The 15,105-nt window shown below is 39.3% G+C and overlaps 1 protein-coding gene across 10 annotated transcripts in view; it reads left to right on the top strand.

Annotated features, from left to right (window-relative positions):
* WRN (WRN RecQ like helicase) overlaps nt 1-15,105 on the top strand; it is a 63,192-nt gene that overhangs the window by 44,256 nt on the left and 3,831 nt on the right. For 9 of the 10 annotated variants that reach the window (XM_085546533.1, XM_085546532.1, XM_085546534.1 and 6 more), the window contains 18 exons: nt 335-417; nt 842-948; nt 1,642-1,829; nt 2,590-2,767; nt 3,376-3,557; nt 4,212-4,313; nt 4,631-4,723; nt 6,080-6,221; nt 8,251-8,421; nt 8,499-8,593; nt 9,230-9,305; nt 9,471-9,544; nt 11,088-11,163; nt 11,446-11,558; nt 11,838-11,952; nt 13,050-13,175; nt 13,546-13,708; nt 14,745-14,959. In XM_085546533.1, coding sequence (XP_085402659.1) covers nt 335-417; nt 842-948; nt 1,642-1,829; nt 2,590-2,767; nt 3,376-3,557; nt 4,212-4,313; nt 4,631-4,723; nt 6,080-6,221; nt 8,251-8,421; nt 8,499-8,593; nt 9,230-9,305; nt 9,471-9,544; nt 11,088-11,163; nt 11,446-11,558; nt 11,838-11,952; nt 13,050-13,175; nt 13,546-13,708; nt 14,745-14,959 — 2,299 coding nt within the window. The remainder of the gene's footprint in view (nt 1-334; nt 418-841; nt 949-1,641; nt 1,830-2,589; nt 2,768-3,375; nt 3,558-4,211; nt 4,314-4,630; nt 4,724-6,079; nt 6,222-8,250; nt 8,422-8,498; nt 8,594-9,229; nt 9,306-9,470; nt 9,545-11,087; nt 11,164-11,445; nt 11,559-11,837; nt 11,953-13,049; nt 13,176-13,545; nt 13,709-14,744; nt 14,960-15,105) is intronic. The other variant, XM_085546537.1, reaches the window with a different exon arrangement.

Below are 15,105 nucleotides of genomic sequence, written 5' to 3' on the forward strand. Positions count from 1 at the left end.
TCTGCATCTAGGGAGATGAAGCTTGCTGACTCAGCTTTATGCTGTGATTTATACAGGAATCACAGGTTTTAAATCTGTGTTTGTCAGAGTCATTACAACTGTTCCTTTCAGTTCTATGGCCCATAGCAAATCTGTGTTGTTTTTTTTCTCAAGTCACACTGTCTACTGCCTTGCTTTTCTGCTGATTTGGAGTGCCTTACTCTGCCTTCACTGCCTTCCTGTTACTGCTCATCCAGATGTCTGTCCTTGTTCTCGTTTACGTCTTCAAACAGTCACAGTTTCATTTTGTTTGTTTGAATTCTCCTTCTTTGACACTATTCTCTTGATGTTGTAGGGGTCTATACAGAGTCATATACATGACACCAGAGTTCTGTTTGGGGAATTTAGAGCTACTTCAGGATATTGACCAAACTATTGGTAAGTTGGAAATATGGTTGATGATGAGGCGGCAGGTAGCTTCATTTCACATTCAACGTGTTTTAATACTCTGACAATCTTAAACTGGAAAAAGAAAAAAATGATCCTTATAATTAATGGTAGTTAAGACTTTGGCCTTCTGTAGAGATGTACTTGAAAATCTGAAGCTTGGAGAAGGAATCAGAGGTGGTAGTAGTGGAAATCTGGTAGAGCTCTTAGGCATTTTCACAAACGAGGTCAATATAAAAATGGACTTGATGAGTCCTTACAGCAGAAGACCTACTAGAAACAGAATTTAAAGCAGATTGCTGGTACCTTCTAAGAAAAGCTTGAGATTGAACAGAATGTGGTGTTTGTATTTTGTAACTTCCCATTGGTTTGCCTTGTAAGTGCTGTGTCCATGCTGTGGTTTTGTTTCCACCAGGTATTACTCTCATAGCTGTTGATGAAGCTCATTGCATTTCTGAGTGGGGCCATGACTTCAGAAATTCCTTTAGAAAGTTAAACTCATTAAAGAAGGCTCTACCATCGGTGAGGTTTTAAGATGTGCTTGATTTCAAATTTAAGAGAAGGATACCATTTCATTTCACACGATAGCTTGGGGTTTCATCTTTTGATGGTGTCTTTTGGGTGTACTTACCTTACCATGATGTTCTGGGAGTTTTTGCAGTCTCTGTCAGTGAATGAGCTTTGTGGGCTTTTTTCTTTATTCCCCCAAAGGTTTAAGTGGAGGAGGGCATCCAGAATCTGGGCTATCAGGAACTTCTGTAAAAGAGTAATTCTGTTGTATCTCTTTGTGCTGATGAAATGTTGTTCCTAAGTTCCTGGTTTAATACTGAAGGATTTTGTTTATGAAACTGGCCAAGCAGCTTGCAAGAAAAGTCATTTATAACTTCCAAACTTTCCTGAAGCATTTACTGAACAAGCTCCAAAATTTAGACCTGAACTTCAGATCTTATTCTTGAAAGTTCTGTACTATGTTCCCTAAATTTAACCAGCTGCATCAGACAGCTGCTGCAGCCTCACTGAAGGTACAGCTAAAGAAAATGTGAATTAAGAAGAAAACCATGTGTTTCACTTGTTCTGTCCCTGCCTGCTGTGCTGTGCTCCTTAACATTGTAGAGTGAAGCTCTATAAGGCTGAATATTAACTGTTTTGGCTCAAATCATTGAGAGGTGTCTGACCTTTTCTGCTGTTTTTTTCTGTTTTTGTTTTAAATGTCAGGTTCCCGTTGTTGCATTAACAGCAACTGCAAGTCCTTCAGTTAGAGAAGACATAGTGATTTGTCTGAACCTAAAGAATCCTCAGATCACATGTACTAGTTTTGACAGACCTAATCTGTACTTAGAAGTTGGACGACAGAGTGGAAATATCCTTAGGGATTTGAAACAGTTCCTTACTAGGAAAGGAAGGTAAGGATTTAGGCCTTTCTTGTTGTTCCTGCAGATGTACTTGAGTACTTAACAGGTTGTCAGTAGTGTGTACCAAAAACTGGTAGCAGTCTTAAACTGATCTGGTGAGGCAGATTACACCCCAACCTGCATCCAATATCATGCTAATCATTCATCATATCTGCACCCCTGCCCTCCATCTTCTTCTCCCAGCTTAGAAAAAAAGCAGTTTGAGGTATCTCACAGTTTGCAAGGTGTTAACTGAAGGATTTTCAGGTTCATTTGGTGCTCAGAGAGGCTTACAGCATTGTGGCAGTTTGAATGACAGTGATGAATTGGCTGGTGGATTCCTTCCTAAACATTATTATATGTAATGAGTTGGTTATGAATCTGAAATCAGATTTTTTTTGAGAAGACTAATTGAGCAGAGCAATTGCAGCGCTTTTGATAGCACACCCACCAATGTACCAGTGAGTGGGTTTCCTGCACCTTTCCTCTTCTCGTCACAAGCTACCATGTTTGCCTCTACAGCAGTATAAATACACTTCACTCATTCGTATGTTGTTACATATATATTGACCTTTTACAAGTGGCAGCTGTAAATGCATGTTTCCTGATGACCTTCAGAAAATGGGAGGCCATTCAAATCTGTTTATATTTAAGAATCTCTAAGATGGTGAACTGCTGCAAAAAGCTATGTTTCCTTTTCAATTAGGGCAGAGTTTTTGCCAGACGGTGGCATCTTCTGTTCTGCATCTTTATGTGCACTTATTACTTTTAGCAGTTCTACGTATGAGTTTGAAGGTCCCACTATCATCTACTGCCCTTCAAGAAAGGCCACTGAACAAGTTGTGTATGAACTGAATAAACTTGATGTGACTTGTGGTGCATACCATGCTGGCATGGGAATTCAAAAAAGGAGAGAAATCCATCACCAGTTCATGCGGGATGAAATTCAGGTACTTGGGAAACAAAGTTTGTGTATTCTCATAAATAACTGTAGAGATTCCAGTAGAGGAAAGAATTTGGAAATATCAGCATGTGTTTCCAATTTACTCTGTACATCTCCTGTTCTGGGAAATTGCTGGTCTGTGTTGACAGTAATATGGTTCCTGGTTTATATTTCAGATTCCCTTAGTAAATCTCTTAAAATACATAGCACGTGAAGAAACTGGTAGATAGCTCACAGAAGTTGGGAAGGCATTGTTCTACTTTCTTCCTATTGCAGCTGAGCAGGCACAGAGTTATTCTGAGGTTTATTCTGCTCTTTCTCAGGGCAGGTTCATCATCTGTTGTTTGAGACTAACTACCTTGAAAACACTCTTAACATTTGCCAGGCTGAAGCATCACTCTCACAGCTATAATCCTGTGCTCAAGTTGTGACCAAAATCAAGCTCCTTATTAACACTGGTATAGAATTCAAGTGTGACTTTGAAGCCGTTGTGCCTTAAAGTGAATTTTGGGTCTGTGGCAAAAAATTGTCACCATCAGCATGAGCATTAATAGAAACACAAATGTATATTGTTGATCATTTCAAAACATACAGTGCGTGGCTTCTGTTTTGTAGTGTGTTGTGGCTACGGTGGCATTTGGAATGGGCATCAATAAAGCAGATATCCGGATGGTTATTCATTACGGTGCCCCTAAGGAAATGGAATCCTATTATCAAGAAATTGGAAGAGCTGGTCGTGATGGGCTTCCTGCTTCTTGTCATGTTTTGTGGACTACGACAGACTTGGTTTTAAACAGGTAATTGGCTGAAGATGGCTGCTTTAACACAGATAGCTAACGTGTCTAAAGAAAGGAGGAGGGATGGTTTGCCTGGAAGTTGTAAAGTCTTTGTCAGCACAATTCCAAGAACTTTTATGCATATTCAGTGCTGGGTACTGGGTACATTACATTTATTCTAAGATAGACAATCCAGTAACACTAACAAGTGTGTCTTTGTTCTACTTATGCTTCCTGAAAATGTTTTGCAAGGCAGACAATGATGAGACCTGGTTACTTGTCCTGTATATCATCAGACCTGTTTTTAAGACCTGTCAGCACCCTTAAGGAGTTAATTACAAATAATTAAGAATTAAGGAATTGCCTTCTTTTCTCCCCCTCTTTTTGTATCTCCCTCTTTCTCTCGTGTTCTTTTTCTCGCTCAGGTTTGAGCATTGTGCTGATGGTAGCTCAGGTTTGGCCTGTGCAGCAGCTCAGAGTGTGGGCCAAGTGAGTTCTCCATGAACCCATAAAAGTACTCCCGTGCTATTTTTGTTTCACTTGAATACTTCTTTTGGCTATTATAAAGAGTATTACATTAGACATTAGGTGGATGTCAGGCGTAATTTGGTGTTGATGAGATGCAGAAGAATAGTGGTCAATATTTAAGGTCCATTTTTTTCTTATGACTGGCAGGCATCTTCTAAATGAGATACACAATGAAAAGTTCAGATTGTACAAACTGAAGATGTTAGAAAAAATGGAGAAGTACCTTTCCTCAAACAACTGCAGAAGAAAGTGAGTACTTCATACTGCATGTTATTGCATACAATTTAAGTTAGCATTAATAAGAGTTGTTGTGACTGTTACTGATGTAGTTTGTAAACATAAAGCTTCTTCAATATCAAGAAATACAGCCTTCAGCATATCTATATGTATGCTTCAAATGTTTCTTATTTACTTTTTGAAAAAAAGTTTCTTTTTTTACAGTGGAATCAGGGCCAAAATTGTCTCCGCAGTGAATTAATTATGCTGATTTCAATTCTGTTTTCTGCAATGAATTTAATGAGTAAGTTTTTGTTCTTGTATTTAATTCCCTGCTTTCCCTTGGGTAGAATCATCCTGTCTCATTTTGAAGACAAACAACTCCGAAAGGTCTCCTCTGGCATTATGGGCACAGAAGACTGCTGTGATAATTGCAGGTGCAGGTAAGTGTTTTCCCCCTTAAAGGCTGATACAAGAGGATGTGTTCTCTCAGGCTGACTTACAAGGCAAATTATCTGCAATAATTGACTTTTTATGCATTTGGTTTTGCAGATGTTGAGCCTGAAGCTTATCTTTGTTTGAACAGCTGTCCCTGATTTGCTACTAAATAATTGAAGAAGCCACGAGGCAGGTTATGAGCAATAAGTTTTGCTGTGGGGAAAACCTGTAAACAAAGCGTGGCCACAGTTCTCATAATGGGTTTAGAGCAACTTTATCGGACTGTGCAAATACAGTCACTTTTATAAGTTTTGCTGGGTAACTAATCCCAAAAGAAACCTCTCGAAATTGGGATGCAGAACCATGTGTCTCAGGTTGAATTGCCTTAGTGTAACAGGAGCTGCTTTCTTGTTGTAGTGTGTGCTGACATATGTTCTTTCCAGCATGTGTAATAACTTCAGAAGCCCTGAAGGGAAGCCAGGGGATCAGTAGCCTCACAGATTTGAGCAGAAACGCTTTCCTCCATCTCTTGTGTGCATACATACACATTTTCTTGAAGCTGTAGTAAACGATCCCTTGTTCTTGATGGTAGTGTAACACTTTGTGATCAGAGATAAGTTATTACAGTGTGTTGCTCGCAGCAAAAACTGTACCACCATGGTTACATTTCCTGCATGCTCAAGGAATAAGGGATCTGTCTGGGTCCTACCCAAACTAACCAAGAAGAGAACTTGTTTGAGAGATCATACCTTCAATTTGTTTGCAGTTGCAGTGGTGTGCCTCAGTGAAGGACCACACAGTGAATTTGTATTGCAAAACTCAAATTGTTTGAAATGCAGAACACTGCACACTTCTCTTTTTTGGAAGTGTTTTTTTTTTTTTTCTTTTCCTTTTTTTAATAGGTTTTTCTACTCAGTAACACATGCAATAACAAGACACAGCAAATAGGGTAGCTCTTCTGTTATTTTCACTTTGCCTGTGTTTATTGGGAAGAAAGAAACAACCTCTTGGCTATTAGGTGCAGCTAAAACAAACAAAAGAAAGTTTTATACCAATGACAGTCCACATATGAAAATACTAAATCCAGAGGATTGGTGGGATGACATTGTTCTGTCATAGCAAGTATCCTGAAGAATTGTTTAGTGTTTGGTTGTGCAGCTGTCTTAATCACACGTGACATTGATCTTGCTTGGACTCACACTTTCAGTTCTAGTTCTTTACACCCATTTGAACAATTAATGATGCCTTTAAATGTAACTCAAGATGTGTAATTTATTTGGTTACCACTTAATAGACAGTGTTTGACAAAGAGGAGGCTCGATTTGTTTATTCTTAAGTTTAGTTTTCTTTGTGCCTTTCAGAACCTCTTGTTTGGCAACCTCCAGTGATTCAGAAGGTGGTTTACAGGACTTTGGAAAACAAGCGTATCAGCTGCTTTCTGCAGTAAGCGCCCTGGAAGAGAAATTTGGAACTAGAGTTCCCATACTGTTTCTCCGAGGTTCTGTAAGTTATATTAAAAATTATTGTTTGTGCTCTGAGAGAAAAGGGAATGTTATGATGTCCTGCCCTCTTTGTTGATAGACAATACATTGATATGCATGTTTATTTTAGTACCTTTTTCTTAGAGCGCTATGTAACTGTGGAGAGTTAGGATAGATTTCCTGAAGCTCTTCAGCAACACTTCCCATGGAACAAATTAGACTTGCCTCTAAAAGCAATGTCAATAAATAGGGTGAATCTCCTAAGCATGCTGTACTTACCTTTACATAGGTACAACAAAGGAACAGCTGCTGACACTGAGCTCTTCTTTTAGCTCTGCTTTTCTAAAAGGTTCAATATTCAGCCTGTTATATGGCCCAAGATCTCAGCTTAGAAATGTGTAATGTTACGTGTGCTATGCAGAGCTGTCTAATTGTCACACAAGTCTGCTTAGAGTGAAAATACATCTTTGTAGATCTTAAAGTAGTTAATAATTTATTTGCTAGACATTATTGGGAGAATTGTCAGGTTTGCACTGCTAATATGGAAGAAATTCTTACTACTTTTCACTGGGCTAACATACCCTTTAAAAATGGTGATTTTCTTTGCTCTGTTGCTCAGTTTGTCCTCTAGAGCAAATGTGTGAAATAGCCCACTGGTATGAGCGGTACATTGCTTCAGAAATTTATGTGTCTTATGGAAAACTGATTCTTTCAAAGAAGCTTATGGTATCTTTTTATAACAAGTAAGTCCATGTTGCCTCCAACAGACTTCAGGTAGATGATGGGAGGGACCAGGTTTCACTTAATAGTTGAAAGCTGAGTCAGGCCATACAAGGCCCTCTGGGAAACGTGTAATTAGAGCTGCATTGACAGAAATATTACACTAACCCTGCAAAACTGAGAAGAACACAATGTTTAGAACTGAGCTCCTTTTATCAGCCCACAGGTGAATTTATAGCTATGTCAGCCATGATTTTATTGTTAATAATAGACTTAGTGATTGGTTGCAAATGGCTTTTAGTAGTAACTCTAACATTTAATAAATTCTAAACAGTTAAAATTGTAGGTTTGGCATTGGACTGACTGCCAGACATTAAAACGACATGACATTGCTTATCCTGAGTATGGCCAAGAAGTTTACTGTTTTGCATCTTATTCCTTTTATAAAGATATCCATTGTTGGACTTGCTCTCAGAGTTAACACCATGTTCTGAAAATGTGCAGCTACTGGAGTAAATAATGTAACTGCAAAACTGAAAGGAATGTTGCTGTGCTTTCAAGTAATTTGTGTTAAGAGTTAAACGAGGGCTGTCTAGACATGAGGTTGTAAAACTTGGCTTTTACTGCTCCCTGACTTGCTTTAATTCAGGACTCAGTTTTCCAGTCCCATTGTGCAGCAAGCTGTATTCACCTTCCACATGGTGCCATTCCCCGTGTGCTGAAGGCTGAAGAAAGGCCCTCTTCCTTCTACTCCTCTTGCTGCATGAGCTGAGCAGGAGTTCCTTGTCTCTCTCTCCTGTGAACCCTGAGGACATGATGGAGCTCAGCAGGCCGCCCCATGCTGACAACTGCAGCAGGCAGGCTGTTTTTCATTGCTGGCAAAAATGTGTAGGTAATGATGGTGACAGTGTTGAGAAATAGCACTTGTAGCTGTCTCTGCACCCTTGTCCTGTCCTGTCACTTCCTCCATATGCAGAGGCAGTTTTACAGTTTAGTCATGTCAGTGTAGTTTGCCTTTTGAATTCATAATGTTTTCACAACACAAAAATGGATTGCATTAGCAAAGGTGAAATCACTCTTTAAGTGGCACTGAACAAGGTGATAAGCATGGCTTGTGCTCTTCATTGAGTTGTTTTAAGTGTGGTTATTGTTGTGGATATTGTGTAAACTTGAATGAAATTTTCTTTTGGCTTGTGACTTTGCAGAGAAGTTCTAGGAGGTTTGTGTTCTCGGGGACACGTTCGTCATATCTCATGATACATCTTGCAGGTTATATTGGAAACTTCCTTCCTAAAGGGCTGGAGAAACCTGACCGATTCTCTCCATTTCAGAATTCTCAGCGACTGCCAGACAGATACAGGAAACACGCTTTGTATGGTAGTGGAAAAGACTGGACAGAGAGCTGGTGGAAATCACTCAGCCAGCAGCTGATAATGGAAGGATTCCTCAGAGAAGTCTCTGGGCGTAACAAGTTTGCAACAACATGTGGCCTTACCCAGAAGGTACTTCTTGGTATGAGTCTACCCCTTAAAGGCTTCTGAGTAATCTATAGCTCAGCCATATTGTCTGTTCCTTACAGGGTAGAAATTGGCTTTCAAAAGCTGCATCTGCCTCAAATCCAAGTCTTCTGTTACAGTCCAATGAAGACTTAAACCTACAGAAAACTCCAAGAAGGTAATTATAACGATGCTTCCTCTTAAGCACTCTATTTTTATCATCTAGGTCATTGGTCTCTGCGGACTAGTTCTGGAAGTGGCAGATTGGACAGGAGATTGCTGCAGTGGACTTAGCAGCCTAGGCTTTCCCTTAGGTACTATTATAATATTAAAAAAAAGCTAGAAGATCTGCCGAAGGCAGGAAATATTAGAGGAAGATTTACTATTTTTTTTACTGCTGATGAGTTACGCAATTGAATTAGTCTTTAACTAGAGCAGCTAAGTTTGTTCTCCCAGTTTTGCACTTGACCTACATTGTCATAAAATTTAGCTTTTCTGTTTCACATTCTCAGCCTGTGCTCTACGCCTGTGTTGCAAAAAGAACTGATTCAACACAAATGTGTAATGGTTTGTCTATCTGTGTGTGTGTACTTTTGTGAAATCTTTTTCAGGTCTTGGTAAGTCTGCAGAAGTGGTGAAGTTTGGTTTGTTTTATTTAATAACTTTAAAAAAGCAGAATTGTTATTTGCCCAGAATAGCCTTACACAAGGTTCTACTCGGTTTGCTTAGTGAAATGTTGATGTTTTAAAATGGCTGCGTCCCTGTACAAATGATTCAGTCAATTCAAATAGAAAAGAATTCTGTTTCATTACAGCCATAGACCTTCAGCTGTGATCTCCATGCAGCGCTCCCCAGTCACAAAAGGAGCAAAGCAGTCACCAGTTAAGCAGGTCTGTATGTGTACAACTACTCTTGCATTCTTTGGCCCTTCCTTGTTTAGGTTAAGTGTGTCATGGTGTAGCAAATGTATCTTTTCCTGCTTATAGCAGCATGTCAGGAAAATACTGTTAAATTAGCACTCATTTGTCTTGTTCTTCTGTTGTTGTTTTTTATAGATGTCTTTGTATGAAATGTTTGCATATGAGAGAAAAGCTGGAACTCCTCCAAGAAGCAATACCATGGTTAACAGGTATGCTCTTCTAAACATTAATAGTACAGATGTTGTTGGTAATGCAGCTATTCAAACAGATATTCCACTTAGAGGTGACCATAAAATGTTTGATTGTAAGTAATTAGTATTAAAAGAAAAGAAGACTTTAAATTTGTAGAACAAGTTTTACTAAGTATAGAAGTACAAACTTTCTAACTGGCTTTACTTCAAATCCAATAGGAATAAAAAAAAGAAAATGTTAATAAAAATGGACTAACTGCAGCTTTATATTGGGTACTTCTAATGTGGCCATTCTTTTTTTTTTTTCTTTTCTTTTTTTTCCAGTCAGTGTCTTCTATGTGATGGCTGAAAATGTAATGGATTTGAAATTGTGGTTTAAATAAGAAATTGAGAATAATAGTTTTCAGTTAAATAATAATGAAGCCAAAGAGTTGGCAAGTTATGAGTACATCTCAAAGATGGCAGAACTAAAAGTATGTCCCATGCAATGATTGTAAGTGAGCATGAATGTTCATAGGTATCTGCCTTTCTGCACTAATGTGGAGAAGACTGAGACAAACCCAGGTTCCCTGTGGTCAAAAAAAAATAAATAAAACAAGCTTTTGCAAAGGGCAGAAAAAGTAATTTGTTCTCCAGGACTATGTGTAGCTTCAGGTTTAAACCCGTCTTGCATTTCTGAGCAGTTCCATTCTTCTTTCTTTCTTCATTCTTCTGCATCCTGAAGCTTGCAGAAGATAGGAAAACCAGAACTCACTTAAGCTGAAAGATTTCCACTGTAGCTGTATGGAGAAAAATCATTTCAGGGATAGCTGCAGTCTAAAACAAGTTCATTTGCACTTTGCTTAGCAAAACAAGGAGAAGATATATATTCTACTGTGTCTGCTTGTGAATATTTGAGTATAATGGTGGCAGCCTAATTAGAGGTAAAATTTCTTAAGCACCTGAGCCTGTAGGCTGGTTGCTGTGATGTTACCACTAGGCATGTCTGTATAGAATGGAACATCAGCTAACACTGCTTACAGCACAGCAACTATGCCTTTGTCACCAATGCTTTTAAAGTTATTAGCTCTTTTTGGCAAAGATCCATGTTACTGGCTGGTAGAAATGAGAGATGTTTCTTGTGGATGCTGTCAGAATAACAACATGAATGGACAAATGCTTCCAAGAATACACTTTAACAGTACAATCATCCAGATGCAGGTAGTGATGCAGGTGGTTTGTTAGCAGAAATGCAGTGTTTATCTGAGTTTTTGTTTTTACAGCAAAAGGCTATTTTTATAGTTATAGAAGTTATAGAACACACAGAGGAATTTTCATAAATTTGGCTATGTGATGCTACTAATTCTGCTCCTATCAGCTCAAGTCCTGTATCAGTGCTGCTGCTGGCATAAGGTGCTTGCCACAATCTGACTGTACTGTCAAATAGCAGGCAAAAAAAACCAAACAAAAAAACCCACAACAAATAAAGCAAAACAGATAGGGCTGTTGCTCACTTCAGCGTTATACAAAGTTTGTGAACAAATTGATCAGACTCAAGTGCTGACTATGTGTATTTCATCAGTCCCCCAGTGCACTCACCAGTGAAATCTCCCTTGAGGCCCCGAGGACCTGTTTCATCACAAGAAAATGAACTAGAGGTGAGTCTTGGCAAGAGAGGATATCTGCAAAATACAGTCAACCTGTAGAGCACAGTTCCTGCTGTATCGGAACAGCTGTTTTGGGCAGCTCTTTGACATTGCAAAGATGTTATGAGTAGGAGTCCTGAAAGAGAATTTCAATATGATGTCCTTAAAGGGGTGCAGGGTTTTTTGTGTATTAGTGGAAAGATTAGAGAAGCTATAATTTTTCAGCTCATATTTGAATCGTTTCTGCATGCTTGATCTAAAGCTTCTTTGTGAGTATTTGTCTTTTCTTCACAGACTGCTCTCTATGGCAAGTTGCTGACTGCTAGGCAGAAGGTAGCTAATGAGAAGATAATTCCTCCTGCTGTCTTGGCGACCAATAAGATCCTGGTGGAAATGGCCCGAAAGAGGTAAAGCCAGCATACATGTATATCAGAAAAACTCAATAAATAAATAAATAAATAATCACGAGCCAAGTCACATTTTGTCTTTCTGCATTGTTGGGGTAGCATGCCTCATTTGTGAAGGAGTAGCATTTTTCTGATCCATCCATTAGTCATAGTAACCTTGTAGACTACTTACCCCAGTAAGTTAGAAGGCTGAATACATCAGACTTGTGTCTTCATTCTAGTGTTTGTCTGTTTGTTTTTAAATAAAATGCCAACTTTACATTATTTATCCTGGATCAGGCCTACAACTGTTGAGAATGTGAAGAGAATTGATGGTGTATCTGAAGCCAAATCGACAATGTTGGTCCTTCTCCTGGATGAGATTAAGGACTTCTGCCAAGCAAATGGTTTGCAGGTATTGTTTACTTTAAGTGTCTTTTAGAATTCAGGTGCCAGGAGGATCATAATTTGATTTGCAGCTGTTGGATTCCTCCCTCACTGTTTGTTTTTAACAGTTTTTTCCATCCAGGCATAGCAACCTGGCATACATATAGGCCTTCCAAATCCAAATGCGCTGCATAGTAATGACATCAGGACCTGGCTGATGTTATGGACTGGTGTTGTTGGCCATGCTTATAAAGTACAGCTGTCTAACCAGGTCGATGGTGCTATATTATTAAGAGCTTGAAGCTAGTTAATTGTGATATGGGTTTGGAGACCAAGGGTATAGGAAATGGCCCCCATAAGGTTATTGCCACAGTAGATTTTGATGGAAAGACTCATCTTTGTTTCTGTCAGCTTGTCCTCAGCAGACTAGTAAAAGTCTGGTGCCTGACTTTTATCAACGCTGTTGATTTACTTCTGAGATTTCCTGTAAAGTAGCTCCTCATCACGCTTGCCCCCATAATGGTAAGAGACGCTACCAGAGAGGGACCGTGGAGCATAGGATTGGAGGTGATATGCAGCTGTTTAAGGGGGTGAATTCCTACATATATCTGTGGATACTGGGATTAGAATGTCTAGAAAGCAAGTAGAGCAGTGATACTACTTCTGTCGTGATTGAGATAATTCCTCACTACGTTAAACATCTCGTCATATTCCTCCTTAAAGAGAAAGCTAATGGACCTAGGTATGGGGATCAAAACTATTCCTGTTTTTCAAGAAGTCTTTGTTAAGCTGAAGTTTAAAATACATGGAGGAATTTCCCATACAAAAACCACAGATGGAATACCACAGTTTGTTCTGATGGCATAATTTTACATATGTCATGAGTACTAATTGAGTTTTGTGTTGATAGCTTATTTTTTGGCTTTTTCTTCATGAGTTCATACTTGTGCATTTCCATCTTAAGAAAACGAGTATGCATCCTGATTTTCTGCTTTTTTTTTGTGGCCAAAATCAGTCTGCATGGTGATGAATGACTCCATTTCTGTTACTTCTTTGGATAATAGGAGGGTGTTTCATTAGTTGTTACTGAGATATAATCCTTTTACTCTTCTTTATCTCACTCAGACGGACATATTCCCCAAATCTGAATCTACAGATCAGAAAGAGACATGTCCCTGGAAGAATGCTAAAGCTCTGTCTCCCTCAGAGCATGTCACCTATGTCCTGTTCCAAGAGAAGAATCTCTCCCTGGTAAGTTCCTCCCTGTGATGGTCACTTCCTCTTTCACTAACTCTCTTGAATCTTTAGATAGCAAAGCCCTATTCCTTTGCCTGTGCCATGTCCGTGTGTAAGAGTGTAATGTTGCAAAGTGAAGGTCATGTGGAGATTCAGTGCAAAATTGTAAGGCTACGTGTCAAATGTGGCTTTCTCATTCAGACTTTCTAAAGGTGTGTTTCCTGTTACAAAGGAAAGCTAAGGTCAAGTCGCATTTAGGTTGTTCAAGTGCTATGGGGCTCCCTGGGTATCCCTGGTGGGTTTTTGGGTACAGGAACTTGCCAGGCTTTTGGATGTATTTCAGACACTTCTGCCACCTTAATGTCCTCTTCTTTTGTTTCCATAGAGGACTATCAGTGAGACCAGATCTCTTCCTCTTACTGAGGTTGGCACTCACTTGGTCCGGGCAGTGAAAGCTGGTTATCCTGTCAACCTGGAGCGAGCAGGTTTGACTCCTGAAGTTCAACAGATCATTTCTGATATTATCCATAATCCTCCTATTGACTCAGGTGAGCATCACAGCAACTGTCTGAAGCTTCCCATGGTAGTGGCATGCTAATGATGGGGATGAAAATGATCAGTGTTCTGCTACTGCTTTAGGTAGCACCTATTATTTTTTGAAGACTTGTGGTTATAGCACGGCAGAGCACTGCAAAGACAGTTGTTGGTTTCCTTTTGGGTTTGTTTCAGAACAAGGCAATCACACTTCATAAAAGATCAAAAAAAGGTAGCACTATATACGTGCTTCCATGTCACTGTACTGTGCTGGAAAAGGTCTAGGCACTGTTCTTAAAAGTGTATTTATTTACTCAGTTGAAAGGCAAACTGAAAGAAATTTTCCTGGCAGGATCTTTCTGTATGTACTGGCTTATGGACAATATGCTGAAGCAGAGCTGTAAAATTTCTGCAGGGAAGTTTGTCTGCAAATTATGTTTACGAGGAGGAAGCAGGATAGTGCAGGAAATACAGCTCTTTATCTTAACCCCGTCATCTGGTACCATGGGCTGGTTCAGAAGATGGAAGCAACCACATATGGATTTGTGGCTCTGCACATGAGGCACTGAAAATTCAGTCTCTCCCTAGGAGTTAATTACTTAAGTTTACAGAATTTTTCTCGCTTGCCACTTGCAGTACTCCTGTCCTACTGCAGATTAATTTGTCCTTTTAGCAGTTACAGGCCCAACCAGACTCTCAGCTTTACTTCCTTAAACATACTGCCGTACAGGTTCTCCTTTCCAGCACAGTAGAAGATGGGAGGCTATTTAACCTGTGTATATAGTCTTCATCTCAAGAGAAAATGGTTGACAGGAGAGGCAGGTTAGAGTTAAGATGATTATGATGTTTTATACTGAATGTGAGATGGTATGTTCTGTAAATGAGCCTGGAATTAATCCTGTGAACATGTGATATAGTTCCTCATGGAACTTCTAGGCTTTCCTTAATCCATCCTTTTCTGAAAAACAACTGATGTGTTTTACAACATGAGAAAATAGTCAAACAGAGGGAAGGCAATTAAAATAATTACTTTTATTTATTTTTTCCAAGACACCACCAAAATTCAAGCAATTAGAAAATTTGTTCCTGCAAATATCGAACTGTATCTCATCCAGATGGCTATTGCATTGTTGGAGAAAAAGGATGGCAATAAATCTAAGTATGGCTCAGGTGCCAAAAGGATGCTTGTGTTGTCAGATGGGCAGCAGGAAAAGACAGGAGGAGACCAAACAAGTGGGGGCAAAGCTTTATGGAGTGGAAGAAAGGTTAGTAAAAATCTACACAACTGGTTTTGTGAAAATGTTTTGTCTTTTTAGAAGGAGGCCAAATGCTGTTTGTTGTTGCTGTTTGCAGTACTGCTTAGCATCTCCATCTTCCCAGTCTACCTTTTACTCAGCTCTGAATAGGAGTT

This window comes from Coturnix japonica, chromosome 4 (genome assembly GCF_054131305.1).
Source record: "Coturnix japonica strain WE chromosome 4, WE-NBRP24, whole genome shotgun sequence".
In the NCBI taxonomy this organism is placed as follows: Eukaryota; Metazoa; Chordata; class Aves; order Galliformes; family Phasianidae; genus Coturnix; species Coturnix japonica.